Source organism: Eulemur rufifrons, chromosome 7, assembly GCF_041146395.1.
Source record: "Eulemur rufifrons isolate Redbay chromosome 7, OSU_ERuf_1, whole genome shotgun sequence".
Taxonomy (NCBI): domain Eukaryota; kingdom Metazoa; phylum Chordata; class Mammalia; order Primates; family Lemuridae; genus Eulemur; species Eulemur rufifrons.
The window spans coordinates 153,791,162-153,814,843 of record NC_090989.1 but is presented as its reverse complement, the minus strand read 5'-3'; the positions used below and the strand labels follow the sequence as shown (position 1 = coordinate 153,814,843).

At 40.7% G+C, this 23,682-nt stretch overlaps 1 protein-coding gene across 3 annotated transcripts in view; it reads left to right on the top strand.

The window, feature by feature from the left end:
• Nucleotides 1-23,682, top strand: part of PRKAR2A (protein kinase cAMP-dependent type II regulatory subunit alpha) — a 93,920-nt gene that overhangs the window by 39,222 nt on the left and 31,016 nt on the right. For 2 of the 3 annotated variants that reach the window (XM_069473619.1, XM_069473618.1), the window contains exons 3-4: nt 13,190-13,242; nt 17,450-17,533. In XM_069473619.1, the coding sequence (XP_069329720.1) occupies nt 13,190-13,242; nt 17,450-17,533 (137 nt within the window). The remainder of the gene's footprint in view (nt 1-13,189; nt 13,243-17,449; nt 17,534-23,682) is intronic. The other variant, XM_069473620.1, reaches the window with a different exon arrangement.

Below are 23,682 nucleotides of genomic sequence, written 5' to 3'. Positions count from 1 at the left end.
ATCCTGTAGCAATAGGTAACATTTCTCCAAGTGCAGACTACATGCTAGGTGCACAATTTTAAGGTCTTTCTAGTGCCTTCCTTGTATTGTTGAATATCATCTTCACAGTAACACTCTGAGGTACATATCTTGATTATCCCCATTTTACAGATGAAATGGCAGCAAAGCAGAGGTTAAGTAACTTGCAAAAGTTGAGGTGATAAGGTGCCCAAAGGTAGCATAGGTCCTAAGTACTACCTTTCCTATTTCCTTGCACCTTTTTTGGAACTCTTGCTGTTTAGCTAAATCCCCTAAATTCTTAACCTGTTCTCTGAGTGCAGCCTTCATCTTTCCATTGTAGCTGAAGCTGGGCTTGCACTGTAGGCTTCTCAAGCAATGGCTCTTTTCTCTTCTACCTTCCTTGTAACACTGACAGGAAATGGGTGAATGTTTCTATTGCTTCTCTTGGCTGCTTCAAGACCATTCTCTGTCCCTTCTCCCTAAAACCCTCAGTTTAAAACTTCATATAATTATATTCTACCAGCCGCTGCTCCCCCTTGTCATCTAATAATCCTGAGGTCATTGCTTCTTATTTCTACATAGATGATTCTTCCAGTGTCTGGCTTTTCTGTTCCTTGACCTCCTCCTCCCCTCCAAGGATCTTATTTTCCACTCCTCTAACCTCCTTCAGCCACTCAATCCCATGATCATACTCTGGTACAACAAGCGTTGCAACTTCTCACACCTGAGTGAGTGATCCCATTCTTCAGCCACTACCTGCTGTCTTCTCAACTCCTTTGCTGTCCTGTTCGAACCCTGATAACCCATAGCCTCCTTTTCGCTATTCCTCACTTCCTCTTAAATTCCTTGATCAGTGATTATAATCACTCCCTGGCACACACCCTCAATTTACTTTTCCTTTTTTTACTTGGTTGGTTTAACCACACTTTGGTTGGGCCCAATTCTCTACTTACTTTGTGCCTATACCAATACAGCGGAACTTGATTGGAGGAAAATAGATAGTCCTGCTGACTGATCTTATTTCAGTTCATGATCATTAAGTTCTAGTAAGCTCTTGATACCAGAAATCATACTATGTTCCCATGTTTTTTTCACTCTCTGTTCTCCTAGGTAAGTGTTTCATATCTTTTCTCTCTCAAAACTTCTAACACCCCTTCCCCATTTTCAACAGATGATTTTGTTGTCTATTTAGCCAAGGAAATAGAAGCAACAGAAGAGAATTTCCATAGAGTCCCACCACCATTTCTATCCTTCTTCACCAGCCTATGAGTCCACAGTATCCACCTATGCTAGATCCCATCTGTTCATCCTTCTAGGAATTAGCTTCTCTCTACTCTGCATAATCTTTATCCTTTATCTGGATTATACTTTTTTTTTTTTGAGACAGAGTCTCGCTCTTTTGCCCTGGCTAGAGTGCTGTGGCGTCAGCCTAGCTCACAGCAACCTCAAATTCCGGGACTCAAGCAATCCTTCTGCCTCAGCCTCCCGAGTAGCTGGGACTACAGGCATGCACCACCATGCCCAGCTAATTTTTTCTATATGTTTTTAGTTGTCCAGCTAATTTCTTTCTATTTTTTTTTTAGTAGAGACAGGGTCTCACTCTCGCTCAGGCTGGTCTCGAACTTCTGAGCTCAAACGATCCGCCTGCCTCGGCCTCCCAGAGTGCTAGTATTACAGGCGTGAGCCACCGCGTATCTGGATTATACTTTCAACAAAGAAAGATACTGTTGGCTCTCTCTTCTTAAAAAATAAAATAAAACTTTTTTTGACCACTCCTTCCTCTACAGCCACCACCCATTTTCTCTCCATACCTTTACAGCAAAACCCTTTGAAGGACTTGTCCATATTTGCTGTTTCTAGTTTTTCTTCTTCTATTCTCTCTCGAGCCCATTCTAGTGAGACTTTTACTTCCATAGTTCATCAAAACTCTTTTGTTGTTTTCTCACTTACATTCTTCAGACCTTCATTTGAAGGACAACTCAGTAAGGCCTGTCTCAAATTTACTCCCCGCCTTTCGCAACACACACATACACAATCTATCTCCCTCCCTTAATTTATTTGCTCCTTAGTGCTTTATCTATCTATCTTAACTTATTTATCCTATTTATTAGCTAGTTGCCTATATTAGAGAATAAGTTCCATGAGGGCTGGGAATCTTATCTGTTTTGTTCATTGGTGTATAGTTAACACTTAGAACAATATGAGTACGTATGGATGGGTAGATGGATGGAAGGGAAGGAAGGAATCGGGAGAGATTATAATAGGCATAAGAAATTAAATACTACTTAGAGGGAGGCAAAAATTGCACTAGAGGTTGAAAAATATGGTTACTATTTGGCTAATATCAGAAAGGATGCATTCTAAGTGGAAGAGTATTGTAAAGACTTGGGAGTTGAGCTGGACCTGGTTGCTCTGCTTATAGGGGAGGAGGTAAAGTAGGTTGGAAGGAGAGATGGGGCATGGGGCTCCTGATGTGACCCAAGGACCTGGGTAAAAACTAGTTGTGTGAGGATGTGTACTATGTCAAAGACTGCAGAAGAGACTTCTCTAACACTTCAGGATGACTGAATAAATAATAATCTGGAACATAAAGCACCGTAGAAGAGGTAGCAGCTAAACTGAGTGTCTCCTGTGAGCCCAGTCCTGTTTTTTAAATGTCACTTACTATTATTTACCCTTAACAGCTGAGTAGTGGATGGGACCAAGCCCAGACCCCAGTATGTATGTATCTTCAAAGGCATGTTGTTCTCCTCCTCATTTTTTTTTGAAACAGAGTCTTACTCTGGAAAAAAAAAAAAAAAAAAACAGAGTCTTACTCTGTTGCCTGGGCTAGAGTGCCATGGCATCAGCCTAGCTCACAGCAACCTCAAACTCCTGGGCTTAAGCAATCCTCCTGTCTCAGTTTCCCAAGTAGCTGGGACTACAGGCATGCGCCACCATGCCCGGCTAATTTTTTCTATATACATTTTTAGTTGTCCAGATAATTTCTTTCTATTTTTCAGTAGAGATGGGGTCTCATTCTTGTTCAGGCTGGTCTCGAACTCCTGACCTCAAGCAATCCTCCCGCCTCTGCCTCCCAGAGTGCTAGGATTACAGGCGTGAGCCACCACACCCAGCCTATTCTCCTTCTTGATGCTGCTCTTTCTTGCAAACCACTGGAATTGAAAAGCTGTGCCTTCCAAGTTATACATTCTAACAGAACAATCCCTCTACATCTGTGGTCCTGCGCCCCCCCAACCCCCCCCCACAGGTTAGGAACTGAGGTACACAGCAGGAGGTGAGCGAAGCTTCATCTGTATTTACAGCTACTCCCTATCGCTAGCATCACCACGTGAGCACCGCCTCCTGTCATATCTTCGGTGGCATTAGATTCTCATAGGAGTGCAAACATACTATAAACTGTGCATGCGAGGGTTCTAGGTTGCACACTCCTTAAGAAAATCTAATGCCTGATGATCTGAGGTGGAGCTGAGGCTGGGGAGCGGCTGCAAATACAGATTATCATTAGCAGAGATGTTTGATTGCACAGAGACCATAAAAAATCAATTGCTTACAGACTCATATCAAAACTCTATCAGTGAGTAACAAGCTGCATCTGGTGGCAGGCTTTATAGTGGCAAGTGAGTTGATGTGCTTCAATTGTACAGCTGCATCTGGTGGCAGGCTTTAAGTCAGGTCCTTGAGTCACATCAGGAGCCCCATTCCCCATCTCTTTTTCTTTTTTTCTTTCTTTCTTTTTTTTTGAGACGGAGTCTCACTCTGTTGCCTGGACTAGAGTGCCATGGCGTCAGCCTAGCTCACAGCAACCTCAGACTCCTGGGCTCAAGCAATACTACTGCCTCAGCCTCCCCAGTAGCTGGGACTACGGCCACGCGCCACTATGCCCGGCTAATTTTTTCTATATATTTTTAGTTGTCCAGCTAATTTCTTTCTATTTTTTTAGTAGAGACGGGGTCTTGCTCTTGCTCAGGCTGGTCTTGAATTCCTGAGCTCAAACGATCCTCCTGCCTCGGCCTCCCAGAGTGCTAGGATTACAGGCGTGAGCCACCACGCCCGGCCCCCATCTGTTTTTCCAACCTTACTTTACCTCCTCCCCTACAAGCAGAGCAGCCAGGTCCAGCTTTAAGTCAGAATCTGACACTTACTTTAGTCCACATGTGGCACGCCCATTATTTTATTTACCACTTCCATCCATCTCCTGCACTGCACACTTGTCTCAGTCACAGTTTTAGTAAGCCCACAAGCTAACTCTAGCAAAAATGAGTGAAAAACAAACATCACTGGAAAGCTTCTTTGAAAAGGGGGAAAGACCCAATGATGAGACAGCAGAAGACTCTTAAGACTGCCAACAAAATGAAAGCTGCATTTAAAAGAAAATACCAAGAGTCCTACTTGAATTATGGGTTCATTGCAATAGGTTATTCACATTCTCCAAAACGTGCTTTGTATAATATGTGGCAACCAGCTATCCAATGAAGCTTCACCATGTGGAGACCAAGCACCCTGCATTAAAATTCTTGAGTTTTTTCAAAAGAAAAAACATGAACACAAAGAACAGAAGCAATTGTTGAAAGCTACCACTTCATCAAATGCGTCTGCACTGAGAGCATCATTCTTAGTGGCTAACCACATTGCTAAAGCTAAAAAGCCCTTTACTATTGGTGAAGAGTTGATCCTGTCCTTCTGCTAAGGATATTTGTCGTGAACTTTTAGGAGAGGCTGCAGTTCAAAAGGTGGCATGGGTTCCTCTTTCGGCTAGCACCATAACTAGACGGAATTGATGAAATAGCAGAGGATAATGAGGCACAATTGTTAGAGAGGATTAATGAGTCACTGTGGTACGCAATCCAGGTTGATGAGTCTACTGATATTGACAACAAGGCGACAGTGCTTATTTTTGTGGCATATATTTTTCAGGAGAATGTGCATGGGATATGTTATGTGCATTTTTGTTGCCAGCCAACACCACAGCTGCAGAAGTATTCAAGTCTTTGAGTGATTACACATCAGGAAAACTGAATTGGTCATTTTGTGTTGGTATATGCACGGATAGAGTGGCCGCCATGACTGGACAGCTTTCTGGTTTCACTACTTGGTTAAAGAGGTCGCTTCTGAATGTGAGTCTACGTACTATGTCATCCATAGAGAAATGCTAGCTAGCTGAAAAATGTCACCTGAACTAAACATTTTGCAAGATGTGATTAAAATTATCAACCACATTAAAGTACATGCCCTGAACTCACATCTATTTGTCTAGCTCTGTGAGGAAATGGATGCAGAGCACACACATCTTCTCTTATACACAGAAGTGAGATGGCTTTCTAAAGGTAGATCACTGGCCAAAGTTTTTTGAGTTATGAGAGCCACTCCAGAGATTTCTTTTACAAAAACAATGACCACTGGCAGCATATTTCAGGGACACAGAATGGGTCGAAAAACTTGCTTACTTGTGCAACATATTTAACCTGCTCAGTGAACTCAATCTGTCACTTCAGGGGAAAATGACAACTATGTTCAAGTTGGCAGATAAAGTGTCTGCATTCAAAGCCAAACCGAAATTATGGGGGTGACGAATGAACATTGGGATTTTTGACATGTTTCAAACCTAAGCAGAGATTTTGAAAGAGCCTGAGCCAGGGCCTTCTTTCTCCCAGCTGGTGCATGATCACCTATCTCAGCTTTCAAAAGAGTTTGAGCATTACTTCCCAACCACAAAAAATCCCCGAACTTGGAAGGAATGGATCCGAGACCCATTTGTGAATAAGCCAGGTGAATTGACTTTGTGCGTGCTAGAAGATCAACTGCTTGAGATCACAAATGACAGTGGCCTTAAAAGTATGTTTGAGACAACTTCAAATTTCCATACATTCTGGATTGAAGTCAAGACAGACTATCCTGAGATAGCCACAAAAACACTGAAAAGCTTGCTTCCATTTCGAACAGCCTACCTTTGTGAAGCAGGGTGTTCTGCAGTGACAGCAACCAAAACAAGATTACAGAGTAGACTGGACATAAGCAACACACTTTGGGTGTCACTGTCTCCCATTACCCCCAGATGGAACTGTCTAGATGCAGGAAAACAAGACAAATTCAGGGTTCCTACTGATTCTGCATTATGGTGAGTTGTATAATAATTTTATTATATATTACAATGTAATGATAATAGAAATAAAGTACACAATAAATGTAATGCGCTTGAATCATCCTGAAACCTTTCCTCACCCCAGCCCACCCACTGAACCCCGATGTTTGGAAGAATTGTCTTCCATGAAACTGGTCCCTGGTGCCAAAAAAGTTGGTGACTACTGCTTTACATCAAACGATAAATACACTAAATGAAGACAGTTCATGGCTTTCTTGATATAGTCCCAAATTAGTGTTAACTGTCTTTGAGTTTGAAATGTTAGTATGATTCTATTAATTTCAAAACTTCCTTCATAAAAAAAAAACAGTTCTCATTTATTAAATATTCATTGAAACCTCAAAACACATTAATCAGAAATTTGTGTATTGGCATCCTGCCACACATAGGCAGGGAATGTCGTGTCTCTAGTGATGACTGTGACAGTCAACAGAACAGGCCACTGAGAATCTGGTGCCATGTTGGTCACTCATTTCTGCAAGGCAGATGCTCCTTGCCCCTTTAAAGCTGCATGCTTACAATATACTGAAATACTGATATTTGTCTTTATATCCTTTCAAGTATGCAGTATTTTTTCCATCCATAGCTATCTTTAGCTGAAATATTACTAAGCATTGCTTAAAATAATTTAGAAACCCAGTGTTATGGAATGAATTGTGTACCCCCCAAATTCATAGATTGAAGCCCTAGCCCCAATGTGGTTGTATGTCTAGATAGGGCCTTTAAAGAGGTAATTAAGGTTAAATGAGGTCATAAGGGCAGAGCCCTAATCCAATAGGAATAATGTCCTTATAAGAAGAGGAAGAGGCAGGGCACAGGGCTCACACCTGTAAACCTAGCACTCCCAAGGTGGAAAGATCACCTGAACGCAGGAATTTGAGACCAGCCTGAGCAAGAGTGAGACCCCATCTCTACTAAAAATAGAAAAAAATAGCCAGATATGGTGGCATGTGCCTGTAGTCCCAGCTACTCTGGAGACTGAGGCAGGAGGATTGCTGGAGCCCAGGAGTTTGAGGTTGCAGTGAGCTATGATGATGCCACTGCATTCTACCCAGGGTGACAGAGTGAGACTGTCTAAAAAAAAAAAAAAAAAAAGGAAGAAGAGGACGAGATACCAGGAGTGTGTACTTACAGAGAAAAGGCTATATGAGGCCACAGCAAGAGGGCAGCCATCTGCAAGCCAAAGCCAAGTAGAGAGGCCTCAGGAGAAACCAAATGTGCCAATACCTTGATCTTGGACTTCCAACCTCCAGAACTGTGAGAAAGTAAATTTCTGTTGTTTAAACCACCGAGTCTGTGGTATTTTGTTATGGCAGGGCAGCACAGGTCCTAAGGCCTGTGACCAGGATCTGTGCTCATTTCTTTTTTTATTTTTTAATTTTAAACACAGTTTTTTATGGTTTTGCTTTTTGTTTTATTTTGTTTTGTTTTGTTTTAGTAGAGATGGGGGTCTCACTCTTGCTCAGGCTGGTCTCAAACTCCTGACCTCAGACAATTCTTCCGCCTCCCAGAGTGCTAGGATTACAGGCATGAGCCACTGTATCCGGCCAGTGCTCATTTGTTTATAGAAATGAAAGGGTTTTCTCTCACAAGTACATTTTATTTTTATTTCATTATTGTTATTATTTAGTAGAGGATTTCTCAGCAGAAACAAGTACAGTTTAATGATTCACATTTCTGGATGAAGGAGGCACCAGTTAAAATTTGAAAGAAATTGTTCTGGATAATGTTTGTCATCACTTTGTGTAGTATCACAATACTGACTAGTGACATCTTCTGGAGACCTACAGCAAAATAAATTCCCTTAAACAAGGGGCTGTGCTGCTGTTTTAATCTTCATTTTCAATAGGTCTTGAGCATCTCATGAGACACCGTGTAATTCTTGAGGCTGTATAGAGGATCACACAACTATGGGCCTTCTCCAGGTAACTTGTACACTGAGACAAGCTCCCTGATACACAGAACCATAGGGGCAGCAACAATAAGTAGGCACTTAAAAATGGGGTTTTAGGCCGGGCGTGGTGGCTCACGCCTGTAATCCTAGCACTCTGGGAGGCCGAGGCAGGAGGATCACTTAAGGTCAGGAGTTCGAGACCAGCCTGAGCAAGAGCAAGACCCCCGTCTCTACTAAAAATAGAAAGAAATTATATGGACAGCTAAAAATATATAGAAAAATTAGCCAGGCATGGTGGTGCATGCCTGTAGTCCCAGCTACTCGGGAGGCTGAGGCAGGAGGATCGCTTGAGCCCAGGAGTTTGAGGTTGCTGTGAGCTAGGTGGATGCCACAGCACTCTAACCCGGGCAACACAGTGAGACTCTGTCTCAAAAAAAAAAAAAAAAAATGGGTTTTTACATAGAAAGCGAGGAAAGTAATTTGGGACCAGGAAATAGAGAGGTAGGTGGGAACAGAGGAAGAAGGCAAAGGAAAGTGAGTCAGGAGTTCAAAAGGGAAAAAAGAACATTATGCTAAGTAAGCCAGTGATAAAAGGACAAATACTGAGGTGTCTAAAAAGTCAAATTCATAGAAACAGAGTAGAATGGTGGTTGGGAGGAACTGGTAGGAGGAAGAAACATGGAGTTGCTGTTCAATGGGTATAAAGTTTTTGTTATACAGGATGAATAAATTCTAGAGATTTGCTATACAACATTGTGCTTATTAGTTAACAATACTGTGTTGTGTACTTAAAATTTTATTATGAAGTTAATTCCCATGTTAAGTGTTCTTACCATAATAAAGAAATAAAAAGATAGAAAAGGGGGCTGGATATTTTGGCTTATGCCTGTAATCCCAGCACTTTAGGAGGCTGAGTTGGGAAGATTGCTGGAGGCTAGGAGTTCAAGACCAGACTGGGCAACATGGCGGGACCCCATCTCTTAAAAAAAAAAAAAATTAACTGGGCATAGTGGCATGTGCCTATAGTCCTAGCTACTTGGGAGGCTGATGCAGGAGGATTGCTTGAGTCCAGGAGGTATAGGTTACAGTGAGCTATGATCGGTCCACTGCACTCCAGCCTGGGTGACAGAACAAGACCCAGTGTTTGGGGGGAAGAAAAGATAAAAGAAAAAAATGGAAGAAAATTTAAAACCAGTTTTGGAAAATTGAGGCATAATGGTTTTCCACAAATAGAAACATTTTCATAATTATAATGAAAATACCTACATTTATATCACAGTTCTGTATGTTAAGACTTGAAAATTATAATTAACATTTTCTACCTGAGTTATATTAATGTCTAAAAATATAAAAATGAGCTAAGTTGCTAAAGGACTTTCCTCCAAAATTGGAGGAAAAGCAAACCTAGAAATAGGCTAGCCCAAGATTAAGTGTCATTATCAGTAAAATCATATCAGTCTCATCATTAAAGGCTTTCTTAAACTTTTTTTTTTTTTTTTTTTTGTTTTTGTTTTTGTTGAGACAGAGTCTCACTTTGTTGCCCAGGCTAGAGTGAGTGCCGTGGCGTCAGCTTAGCTCACAGCAACCTCAGACTCCTGGGCTTAAGTGATCCTACTGCCTCAGCCTCCCAAGTAGCTGGGACTACAGGCATGCGCCACTATGCCCGGCTAATTTTTTCTATATAGATTTTTAGTTGTCCATATAATGTCTTTCTATTTTTAGTAGAGACGGGGTCTCGCTCAGGCTGGTCTCGAACTCCTGACCTTGAGCAATCCACCCGCCTCGGCCTCCCAGAGTGCTAGGATTACAGGCGTGAGCCACCGCGCCCGGCCGAAACCTTTTTTAATATTGATCAGATTCATCATATTCAATATTTTTTAACCTTTTAAATGAAAGATTTTCTACACAAAAGTAGAGAAAGTTAGTGTAATATCTGTGTACCCATCTATCTCCTGAAGTAAAGATTTTTAAAAAAATTTATTAAGTAGTTGTTTTGAAGTCTTAGACCAAGGAGTAGCAATTGGAAGAGACTGAATAAAGGTCACGTATGAAAAATATTTCTGAAGCAGAATGTGATGTATTCATTGAATAAGAGGTGAAAGAAGGAAGTCATGATGAATTCCAAATTTCTAGTTAGAAAACTGGTCTGATAATGACCTTAATCAAGAGCACAGAGAACCAAGAAGCTTGCAGTTTTAGCATAGTGTCTGGTTAGATGCCCTTGATGCAGCTTCCCCAATCACCTACCAAAATACCTATGAAGATGCAAAAAGTGGCAATAAAAATGGCTACAAACTAAGGTAGATGTCTGCCTTAATCTTTAGGGCAGAACTGAGATAAATGCACCCTGACCTCATCTCCAGGAAAGAGGAATGCGTGGAGAAATTTAGTGAGTCATTACCTACATCCCAGTGTTACTTTCCTGGCTCATGCTTTGGCATGTCCTGTATACAGGATTCACCCTTCCCTTCCTTAGCCACATTCTCAGGTATTTTATTATTTCAGAAAATCAGTCAGGAAGGGGAAATTGGGCTGCAATGGGTAAATGTCTCCAAGAAACTGAAAATTAAATTGGGAGTGGTATGTATCAGCTTGTCTGCTAGTTGTAGATGTATGGGTTCTTTTAGCCAACACACAAATGAGAGTAGGGTCAGAAATCTGTGATGAAGGGCAGCCTTGAAGAAAGGACAGTTGTTGAAAGAGCTGAGATAGAGAACAGAACCAAGGCAACAATAATTATTCCTGAACTTCAGAACAAATGGAAAAGTAGTAATGATAGTAATAGTTCAAAGAGTTGGCATTTACCACATCCTTACCGTGTGCCTGGCACTTGCCTACTTGAATCCTTCTGACAGTGAGAAATTGTTAGCTCCAATATACAGAGGAGAGGGTGGAAATCTGCAGTAAATCACCACTGGTCACACAGCTATTACAGATATTTGAGAATTTATTAGAAGAAAACTTACTCCAGCTGTAATGGCCTGTGTTGTGAAGAGGAAACAGGTTTGCTGCATTCTGAGAAACTGGTGATCACTTTTAGTTCATTCTTGGTAAAAAAAAATTTGTTAGTGAACACAAAACTTTTTTTATTCGCTAGATAATTCATTGACTTTGCCGCTAACACCTAAGGGTAAGATTTTAAAATCATGATTTGTATTGATATTTCCAATTGTATTTTTTCCTCCATTCCATATTTGTATCCCCTTTCCAGTGAAAAAAATGTGAGTTTGCTTATGTACTCACTACGGTAATACACACAGAAGAGTTTGGAATAGCTATTGATCACCAACAGGAGTTCTTTTTTGTTGTTAGGATACAGTAGACCCCACTTACTATGTTCAGAAGCTACTTAGAATAATTCTTCTTTCCATCACAAGAATGGAGAAACAAACACCACATGTACTCACCATTAAATTGGTACTAATCAATCAACACTTATGTGCACACATGGAAGTAACATTCATTGGAGATCTGGCAGGTGGGAGAGGGATAGAGGGGATGGGTAAATTCACACCTGGTGGGTGTAGTGCCTGCTGTCTGGGGGATGGGCACCCTTGTAGCTTTGACTCGGGCGGTACAAAGGCAATTTATGTGACCAAAGCGTTTATACCCCTAAAATGTTCTGGAGAAAAAAAAATTAAAAAAAAAAAAAAGAATAATTCTTTCCTTCCCTGTGGTTATATTATCAGCCTATTACATGGTTAGGTTTATTTGTTTCTTGTATTTGGTTTTAGGGTCCTCCTTATCAGTTTAATTTAATTTTTTTAAAATGTGAAACATTAACATGGCTTACATGTCAAAAAAACTTTTTATATAAAATAATTTCCTCAGAGAAGTTTAATTCCCTTTCCTATCCTTTCCTTCTTGTTTCTACTTATGCTCTAGGAAAACAATTTCCTTACTTTCTGGTTTATTGTTCCCAAATTGTTTCCTTTTGGAAAATTAACAAGTAAAAAATATATATTTATTTTCCCTCCATTCTTAGCTTTCCTTCTTTCTAATGGAAGTCTTCTCTTATGGAAGGCATAGTATACTGTATATACTCTTCTTCACCTTGCCTTTTTTTTTTTTTTTTGGCTTTTTGTTCCTTAGAACTCACTCTCTATTAGCCCACGAAACTTTCTTCATTCTTTCTTACTTTCTTATAGCTGCATTATTCAAATGTATACTTACATCATTTCTGATATTTTGGTATTATAAAGTTGCAATGAATATTTTTTAAATCTTTGAATTACAGTGACAAAGAGCAGGCCTATAGGCAACTGGCACAAACACAAGTTACCTACAAAGAAAATCAGGTTGGCTTTAGGTTTATATAATATTATACCTAGAACAGAACCTGACACATAGTATTTGTTTTGTTTTAAAATTTATTCTTTTTTTTTTTTTTTTAGACAGAGTCTCGCTCTGTTGCCCGGGCTAGAGTGAGTGCCGTGGCGTCAGCCTAGCTCACAGCAACCTCAAACTCCTGGGCTTAAGCGATCCTACTGCCTCAGCCTCCCGAGTAGCTGGGTCTACAGGCATGTGCCACCATGCCCGGCTAATTTTTGCTATATATATTTTTAGTTGGCCAGATAATTTCTTTCTATTTTTAGTAGAGACAAGGTCTCGCTCTTGCTCAGGCTGGTCTCGAACTCCTGACCTCAAGCGATCCACCTGCCTCGGCCTCCCAGAGTGATAGGATTACAGGCGTGAGCCACCGCACCTGGCCTAAAATTAATTCTTAAGTTATACATGCACATAATGACTTTGAACTATGTTAATTGATTCTTTTGGTAATTACTTCTATATCTCTGTATTTATACTGCATATATTGTACCTCATGGTTTTTTTACCCCTGCCTCATAACTCAGCAGACAACAGCTCCTTGTTCGCTCTAGCCACTACGGTACCATAGGATTTAGTAGGTGGTATATTTCATCATCTTTCTCCTATTTGGGACCACCAATCTCTAGAGAGCTGGGTCTTCAGCACCTGAGAATGCCTGACACTTGTAGGTACTTAATGTATCTATTAATTTAAAGAAGGAATTTTAAAAGATCACTGCAACTTTAGAAAACAGTGAATAAATAGTTGACTTACTATTTTATTTTCTCTAAAATCACATATCTGTTAAATTAATTTTTCTCTTTGTTTTTTCTTTCCAATTTTAGTCTGTGCTGAGACCTACAACCCTGATGAAGAAGAGGAAGATACTGATCCAAGGGTAAGAACCAAAGTAAAGATATTAGGTAGAATTGTTGTATTTCACGCTGACTCCCCTCCTCTACCCACCAAAATCTAGTCATGCTGATAATTAAAATAAATACAAATTAAAATCTCAACAAGATGCCATTTTTTAAGCTAACAGATTGAGAGCAGCACTGGTGAGAAGGGGGATCCTAGCTGTAGCTGTCAGAAGCCTTAAACATAGTCAAGCCAACTGACTCAGCAGTTAACCTAAAGGTTAACTAATGAACATTCCTAATGAGCAGTTGGAGCCTACTTGAGGATGTATTAATAAAAATTGACATCTGCAAACCTTTTAGTGATGTGATAGATAGAAAAATGGGAACAACCTACATGACCCCAAATATAGGATTTCCAGGGGCTACATTATGGTACATTCAAATCAAGAGAATCTATGGCCATTGAAAATGATTAGGCCGGGCGCGGTGGCTCACGCCTGTAATCCTAGCACTCTGGGAGGCCGAGGTGGGCGGATCGTTTGAGCTCAGGAGTTCGAGACCAGCCTGAGCAAGAGCGAGACCCCATCTCTACTAAAAATAGAAAGAAATTATATGGACAGCTAAAATATATATAGAAAAAATTAGCCGGGCATGGTGGCACATGCCTGTAGTCCCAGCTACTCGGGAGGCTGAGACAGGAGGATCGCTTGAGCCTAGGATTTTGAGGTTGCTGTGAGCTAGGCTGACGCCACGGCACTCACTCTAGCCTGGGCAACAGAGTGAGACTCTATCTCAAAAAAAAAAAAAAAAAAAAAAAAGAAAATGATTATACATGACTGGATTTGATGGCATGGAATGTATGTTTGTATAAGATGCATTTTATAGAGCATTTTGCAAAATAAAAAAAATTTAATGTATTTATTTATTTGTATGTATGTACATAGAATCATATCTATGGAAGAATATACCCCAGATGTTAACAATGGTTGTGGTAAGACTATGGTTGATTTTTGGGTGCTGTGTTTTTAAAACTCAGTTTTTTAAACTTTTGTACAATTAGCGTAAGTTACTTTTATGAAAGTGAACTATCATTTTTAAAAAATTGATGTTATAAAAGAAACTATTGATCTATCATGTATACCTTAAAATTAGTAACCTATGAGGGATTTCTGAAGTATTCTAATAATAAAATGCTACCATTCACCGGGCGTGGTGGCTCACGCCTATAATCCTAGCACTCTGGGAGGAGGAGGCGGAAGGATCACTTGAGCTCAGGAATTTCGAGTCCAGCCTGAGCAAGAGTGGGACCCCGTCTCTACTAAAAATAGAAAACTTAGTTTCTAATAAAAATAGAAAAATTAGTCAGGCGTCGTAGCATGCACCTGTAGTCCCAGCTACCTGGGAGGCTGAAGCAAGAGGGTTGCTTGAGCCCAGGAGTTTGAGGTTACAGTGAGCTATGATGATTCCATGGCACTCTACGCAGGGTGACAGAGTGAGACTCTGTCTCATTTTTTTTTTTTTTTTTTTTTGTTTTTTGAGACACAGTCTCACTCTGTTGCCCAGGCTAGAGTGAGTGCCGTGGCGTCAGCCTAGCTCACAGCAACCTCAAACTCCTGAGCTCAAGCGATCCTCCTGTCTCAGCCTCCCGAGTAGCTGGGACTACAGGCATGCGCCACCATGCCCGGCTAATTTTTTCTATATATATTTTTAGCTGTCCATATGATTTCTTTCTATTTTTAGTAGAGGTGGGGTCTCGCTCTTGCTCAGGCTGGTCTCGAACTCCTGAGCTCAAACGATCCGCCCACCTCAGCCTCCCAGAGTGCTAGGATTACAGGCGTGAGCCACCGCGCCCGGCCGAGACTCTGTCTCAAAAAACAAAAAACACAGCCACCATTATGTGACTATAATAAAAAATTTTCATTCTAGAAATTGTAAAATTCTTAATGACTTTTAAAACATAAAACAGTTTTTTTCTAACTTAATATCAGGAATTTAAAATACTTCATACCTTGTTTTTTTTTTTTTTTTTGAGACAGAGTCTTGCTCTGTTACCTGGGCTAGAGTGCCGTGGCGTCAGCCTAGCTCACAGCAACCTCAAACACCTGGGCTCAAGTGATCCTCCTGCCTCAGCCTCTGGAGTAGCTAGGACTACAGGAGTATGCCATCAGGCCTGGCTAATTTTTTTTCTATTTTTAGTTGCCCAAATAATTTCTTTCTATTTTTAGTAGAGACAAAGTCTCACTCTTGCTGAGGCTAGTCTCGAACTCCTGACCTCAAGAGATCCTCCCGCCTCAGCTTCCCAGAGTGCTAGGATTACAGGTGTGAGCCACCACGAATGGCCTAAAATACTTCACATGTGTTATTTCTGGTCAGATTAAATGATGTACCTTTTTTAGAGTGACAAAAATACTTAGGAAAGAGTTTGATAGGTCTCAAATATAATACCAGTATTAGCCAATAATTATTTCTGTTTAGTTCAGTAAGCATTTATTTTCTATAATAATAGTTTTTGAGCACCTAGTAAATGGAAGATACTGTTTGAAACACTACATGTATTAACTTATTTAATAATCCTTATAACAGCTTTCATTTGCATAATAGATACCACTACTAATAATAATAGGTTGTTGATATTTGAATTTTAGCTTTTATAGCCATTGTTTACTTATCATCTCCACTTAGACATCAATAGGCAACTCAGACTTAACATGAACTCCTGGTTATTTCTTCTTAAATATTCATCTTCACCAGCTTAATTTATCACAGCTCCATTGTTCCAGTTGCTCATTCTCAAAACTCTGGAGTCAATCTCAATTCCTCTCCTTTTTTTCATACAGTAAATTGGATGGGCGCTGTCTTCAAAACATATTCAGAATTCTACTACTTCTCAACACCTCCATGGCTACCAACCTGGTCCAAAGCACCACCATCTGGCACTGGGATAGTCCCTGTAGGTTCCTGGCTTCTACTCTTGCTTTCCTCCAGGCTGTTTTTTACTCAGTGGCCAGTGTGATCTTTTAAAAACGTTAGTCAGATCTCTCCTTCCTCAGTCAGAACCCTCAAATCGCTCCCATGTTCCTAGAGAAAGTTCCATTTCTTATGTGACCTATAGTGCCGTCTGTGATTTGTGCCTCTCTCCCCCAACCCAGTTTCCTGGTCTTTCTCCTTCACTCTGTATCAGCTCCACTTGCTTCCTGGTTATTTTTCAAACTTACTAGTCACACTTGCACCATAAAGTCTTGTTTTCACTTGCCGTTCCCTCTGCTTGGGGTGCTCTTCCCACAGAAATATGCATATGACTCATTCCCTAAGGTTGTACTCACTTCCTTGAGCTCTTTACACAAATGTCACCTTCTCAGTGAGGCCTCACCTGGCCACATATGCACACACACATGCACACTCACACTTCTTACTTCCTTTCTCTACCTTTTTTTTCTCCTTAGCCTTAACACTTTAACATATTTCATGTGTGGGTTTGGTTTTGTGGTTTTGTTTTTTTTTTTTTGTTTTTTTTTTTTTTTGAGACAGAGTCTTGCTTTGTTACCTGGGCTAGAGTGCTATGGCGTCAGCCTAGCTCACAGCAACCTCAAACTCCTGGGCTCAAGCAATCCTGCCTCAGCCTCCCGAGTCGCTGGGACTATAGGCATGCGCCACCCTGTCCATCTAATTTTTTGCATATATATTTAGTTGTCTTACTAATTTCTTTCTATTTTTAGTAGAGACAGGGTCTCGCTCTTGCTCAGGCTGGTCTCGAACTCCTGAGCTCAAGCTATCCTCCCGCCTCGGCCTCCCAGAGTGTTAGGATTACAGTTGTGAACCACCACACCTGGCCCATATTTCATGTATTTATTGAATGTGAGGGCAGGTGTTTTTGTCTGTGTGTTCACTCCTGTGTCCCCAGAGCAAGGATTCTGCCTGGCACTGAGTAGGTACTCAATATTTATTGAATGAACAAATTTATAACACTTCACTTTACAGATAAAGACTCTGAGGCTTCCAGGAGACAGCTGACTTCCTGCCAGCCACAGAGCTAGCAGGTCACTCCAGGGTTGGTGCTCTTGACCACTGCATCCCATTGCCCTTCCACATTCAGTGTACAGCTTGATATTTGTGTAGAATTAAAATTATAGAAAATATGCTCTTAATTTTTCCCACTTTGTGGAGAAAGAAATATAACAGTTTTTAAGTGGGTGCTTTTTAAATGAAATTTTAAAAAAATCTCCTTGGTTTTATTTGGATTGGCAGGTGATTCATCCTAAAACTGATGAACAGAGATGCAGACTTCAGGAATCTTGCAAAGATATTCTTCTTTTCAAAAATCTTGATCAGGTAACATTGATTTTTAAAATATTTTTGTTATAATGGTCTTTTGGCTTTTTTCCTATTTATCACTTAAACAGTTTTTAGCATCTTAGCCACAGTTGTAGGAGGCATAAACTTTAGATTCACCTTATGTACAAATGTTTCGTGTTGGCCATTTTAACCCAGATATGATCTTTTGGATGCCTTTTAGTGCAGTAGTCCCCCCATAATCCACAGTTTCGCTTTTCACAGTCCAAAAATATCAAATGGAAAATTCTAGAAATAACTCATAAGTTTTAAATGGTATGCTCTTCTGAGCGGTGTGATCAAATCTTGTGCCATCCTGCTCTGTCCCACCTGGGATGTGAATCATCACATTGTTCAGCATATCCTTGCTGTATACGCTACACTACCCACCCAGTCACTTAGTTGCCATCTAGCAGTCATCATGTTAAAGTAGCCCTTATTTTACTCAATAACAGCCCCAGAGCATCAGAGAAATGATGTAATTTGGGTATTCCAAAGAGAAGCCATAAAATGCTTCCTTGAAATGAAAAGGTGAAAGTTCTTGATTTAGTAAGGAAAGAAAACAATCATATGCTGAAGTTGCAAAGATCTACAGTAAGAATGAATCTTCTATCTGTGAAATTGTAAAGAAGGAAAAAGAAATTCGTTGCTAGTTTTGCTATCGCATCTCAGACTGCAAAAACTACAGCCACAGTGGATAAGTGTTTGGTTAAGATGGAGAAGGCATTATATTTGTGAGTGTAAGACATGAACAGAAATGTACTCTGATTGACAGCAATTGGATTCAGTACTATCCATGGTTTCAGGCATCCACTGAGGATCTTGGAACATATTCCCTACAGATAAGGGGAGACTACTGTATTTTTCTGCGCTATTTTGGCACTTTCTCCAAGACAGTACTGGTAATTTGAGGACCATGCAGTTTGGTCATGTTGCAAGGAAATGCTTAGATTTGTGTGACCCTGGCTTAGTTTGGAGGGACTGAATTTACACTACAAAGAAATAAATTGCTCTGTAGATGCTGGTGTGTAGTTCTTTTTATCCATAGCAGTTAATCCACTGGAAATGTGTGATTACTTCCCACATCTCAGATATGGGACATCTCTTGTGACTGTTTCTCAGTGAAGACCTCAGGTGTTAAGCACTTCTTGTGAATTGTATGTGTTTGCAAGGCCTGGCATAGGCTCTATACCCTGGGCCTTCTCTTCGTGGTGGAAATAGAGAGCAATGGCTGCATACCGAGGATAGGTATCCTAGTGCATTTGGACTGCTATAACAAAATACCATAAACTGAGTGGCTTATAAACAATGGAAATTTCTCATAGTTCTGGAGTCTGGGAAGTCCATGATCAAGATGTACCAGCAGATTTGGTGTCTGGTGAGAGGCCCACTTCCTGGTTCATATATGGCTGTCTTCTTTGTGTTTCCTCACATGGTAGAAGGAGAGAAGGAGCTCTCTGGGGTCTCTTTCATAAGGGCACTAATCCCATTCATGATCTAATAACCCTCCAAAGGCCTTACCTCCTAATACCATCACACTGGGAATTAGGTTTTAATGTACAAATTGTGAGGTGACATGAACATTCGGTCTATAGCAATAGTGAACCTTCAGATTTCCTCTTTCTCCTCTTGAAGCCTGCACACTAAAACCACATGAGTGGCTGACGTGCTAGGCCTATCGAGGAATCCCAGAATGTGCAAACAGAAAGGTTGGGATTAGATTTCTCCTACCCAGCTCCTACCAAAAAAAGTCTCCGGAAGACATTTCCACAGTCCTCCCTGGGAATCTGGCTGGTTAGACATGAGCTTGTAATATGTCAGTCAAGGGACTCAACCAACTCTGGTATCTGTAAACTACTCTGTTTGGTAGTTGTGTGGTTTACAGGAATAGCTTTAACTTTAGTTAGAGTTTGTTAATCTGAGACTGAATAAAACAAGGACCATGAGCTCAAGGAAAGGCTGACTGTGAGAAACACTGGTCTGTGTCAGTTGTTTTCCCTAGAAGAACCATCCGTGTAAATGGAAAGGGGACTTGCTTTTTTATCTACTGTGAATAAAACCTGTAAATTTTTTTTTCAGCCAGGGTCTTGGTATGTTGCCCAGGCTGGTCTCGAACGAACTCCTGGCCTCAAGCAATCCTCCTGTCTTAGCCTCTCAAGTAGCTGGGACAACATGTGTGAGCCACTGTGCCCGGCAGCCTCTTGTAAATTTTATACCTTCAGAGTTGTTGTAAGGGAAGTTTCTATGTCAGCTCTGATATTTGGAGTTTTCTTAGTAATAGAGAATAATTTTATCATTTTAATATTAAAAAATAATAACTGAATTTTCAAATTCAATTATGACAGTTTATTCTGAAAATATTCAAACATACAGCAAAGTCAAAAGAATTTTTTTTTTTTTTTTTGAGACAGTCTTGCTCTGTCACCCAGGGCTAGAGTGCCGTGGCATCAGCCTAGCTCACAGCAACCTCAAACTCCTGGGCTCAGGTGATCCTCTGCCTCAGCCTGCAGAGCAGCTGGGACTACGGGCATGCACCACCACACTCGGCTTATTTTTCTATTTTTAGTAGAGATGAGGTCTCACTCTTTTTCAGGCTAGTCTCGAACTCCTGACCTCAAGCAATCCAGAGTGCTAGGATTACAGGCGTGAGCCACCATGCCCGGCCAAGTCAAAAGAATTTTACAGGATATGTATATATCTACTGCCTTTCAGCATTTTACTATGCTTGCTGTATCACGTAGCATTTATGCATCCCTTAGCAAAGGGGTCAGCAAACTTTTCTCCAAAGAACCAAATAATAAATATTTCTCACACAACTACTCAATTCTGCCTTTGTAGCAGGAAACTAGACATAAATAATACATCAATGAAAGGATGGCTGCGCACAGTGGCTCCACACCTGTAATCATAGCACTTTGAGAGGCCAAGGCAAAAGGATTGCTTAAGGCCAGATGTTTGAAACCAGCCTGGGCAACACAGCAAGATCCTGTTGCTACAAAAAAAAAAAAAAGAAAGAAAATTTAGCTGGACATGTGGACATGGTGCCGTATACCTATTATCCCAGCTACTTCAGAGGCTGAAGCAGGAAGATCACTTGAGCCTAGGAGTTTGAGGTCACAGTGAGCCATGATGATGCCACACTGCACTCCAGTCTGGACAACAGTGTGAGATCCTGTCTCAAACAAGAAAACAAACAAAACAAAAAAAACAGGGTGTGGCTGTGTTCCAGTAAAATATTCTTTATAAAAATAGGCAGCAATTTGCTGGCCTCTGCATTAACCCATCTTACTTTAGGAGTGCTTTTCAGAATAAATTTCAGGTATCAGTATATTTTCCCCTAAATACTTTGACATGCATATTATGAACCAGAGTTCAATATTTGTTTATAGTTTTTCAGTGTAAAGCATACATATTGTGAAATGAGTAAGTCTTTTAAAAAATTTTTTGGAGAAAGAGTCTTGCTGTGTTGCCCAGGCTGACTTTGAACTTCTGGGCTCAAGCTAATCCTCCTGAGCAACTGAGACTACAGGCATGCACCACCTCGCCTGACTAAATGCATAAGTTGTAAGTGTGTGTTAGCTGAGATTTGAGAAATGCATACACTTAAGTAACCCAAAACCATACCAAAATGGAGAACATTCGCACCACCCCAAAAATATACCCCTAATGCTTTTTCTTGATCAATTATTGCCCTCCTCCCTCCAGAGGTAACTACTGTTTTGATTTATTCTCTAATAGATTAGTTTTGCCTGTTCTAGAATTTCCCATTAATATAAATGAAATTGTACAATATATACTCTTGTGTGAGGCTACTTTCACTCAGCACAATGTTTTTGAAGTTCATCCATGTAGTTGCATGTACCAGTTCATTCCTTTTTCTTTTTACATTTTATTTTGGACAAATTTTATTATTTATTTAATTTATTTTTGAAGATGGGATCTTGCTCTTTCAGCCAGGCTTGAGTGCAGTAGCACAATCATAGGTCACTGCAGCTATGATCCCACATTGTTATTTCTTCTTAGTTTCCTCTAATCTATGTAGTTTTCAGTTCTTCCTTATCTTTCATGATCTTGATACTGAGGAGTACTCATTAGTTATTCTGTAGAATGTCCCTCAATTTGATATTGTCTGATGTTTCTTCGTGATTTTGGAATATGGTTATACATTTTTGGCCAGACTACTGCAGAAATTATAGTGAGTCCTTTTCAGAGCATCACATGAAGGGGTTCATGATGTCAGTATGTCTTATTGCTAGTGGTGTTAGTTCATTCCCTTTTATTGCTTAGCAGTATTTCATTGTACAAAGATACCAATTTATTCATTTTTCTGTTAATAAATACCTGGTCTGCTAGTTTTTAACTATTATGAGTAATACTATGACTATTTTATACAAGTCTTTTTGTGAATGTTTTTTCCCATTTCTCTTGGGTGAAATACCTGGGGCAAAATTGCTGAGTTATAGGTATATGTTTGATTTTACAAAAAATCTATCAGATTTTTTTTTTTTTTTTTTTTTTTTTGAGACAGAGTCTCACTCTGTTGCCCAGGCTAGAGTGAGTGCCGTGGCGTCAGCCTAGCTCACAGCAACCTCAAACTCCTGAGCTCAAGCGATCCTCCTGTCTCAGCCTCCCAAGTAGCTGGGACTACAGGCATGCGCCACCATGCCCGGCTAATTTTTTCTATATATATTTTTAGCTGTCCATATAATTTCTTTCTATTTTTAGTAGAGGTGGGGTCTCGCTCTTGCTCAGGCTGGTCTCGAACTCCTGAGCTCAAACGATCCGCCCACCTCGGCCTCCCAGAGTGCTAGGATTACAGGCGTGAGCCACCGCGCCCGGCCTATCAGATCTTTTTCAATGTGGTTGTACCATTTTTCTTGTTTTTTTCTTCTTTCTTTTTTTTTTTTTTCTTGAGACAGAGTCTTGCTCTGTCGCACTGGGTAGAGTGCAGTGGTGTCATCATAGCTCATTGCAACCTCAAACTCCTGGGCTCAAATGATCCTCTTGCCTCAGCCCCCCAGGTAGCTGGGACTACAGGCACGCACCACAAAACCCAGTTAATTTTTCTATTTTTAGAAACAGGGTCACTGTTGCTTAGGCTGGTCCCCAACTCCTGAGCTTAAGGGATCCTCCCGCTTTGATCTCCCAGAGTGCTAGGATGACAGGCATGAGCCACTGCACCCAGCTAGTTGTACCAGTTTTCATTCCTACCAATAATGTGTGAGATTTGCAGTTATCCACATTTTTACCAACATGTCAGTATTTTTAAATTTTAGCCAATCTGGTTAGTGTATTTGTTTCAAATTTTAAAATTTCTTTTTTTGAGACGGGGTCTCACTCTATCACCCCAGCTAGAATGCAGTGGCATCATCATGGCTCATTGCAGCCTCAAACTCCTGGGCTCAGGTGATCCTCCTGCCTCAGCCTCCCAAGTAGCTGGGACTCAGGGGCAAGCCACCACGCCTGGCTAATTTTTTCTATTTTTAGTAGAGATGGAGTCTCACTCTTGCTCAGGCTGGTCTCACACTCCTGACTGAGCTCAAATGATCCTCCCACCTCCACCTCCCAGCGTGCTAGGATTACAGGCATGAGCCACCGTGTTTAAGATTTCAAATTTACAGAACATTGAAAAGAATAGTACCATGAACACTCCTTATATCCTTTGCCTATACCTATCAGTTGTTAACATTTTGCCACATTTACTTTTTCTTGTGCGTGTAAGTTTGTGTACAGAGAGAAGAGAAAGAAGTATATAAAAACTGCTTTTGGGCTGGGCACGGTGGCTCACGCCTGTAATCCTAGCACTCTGGGAGGCCGAGGCGGGTGGATCGCTCAAGGTCAGGAGTTCGAGACCAGCCTGAGCAAGAGCGAGACCCCGTCTCTACTAAAAAAAATAGAAAGAAATTATCTGGCCAACTAAAATATATATAGAAAAAATTAGCCGGGCGTGGTGGCGCATGCCTGTAGTCCCAGCTACTTGGGAGGCTGAGGCGGTAGGATCGCTTAAGCCCAGGAGTTTGAGGTTGCTGTGAGATAGGCTGACGCCACGGCACTCACTCTAGCCCGGGCAACAAAGCGAGACTCTACCTCAAAAAAAAAAAAACAAAAAAAAACCTGCTTTTTATTCTGAGCCATTTATGAATATGTTG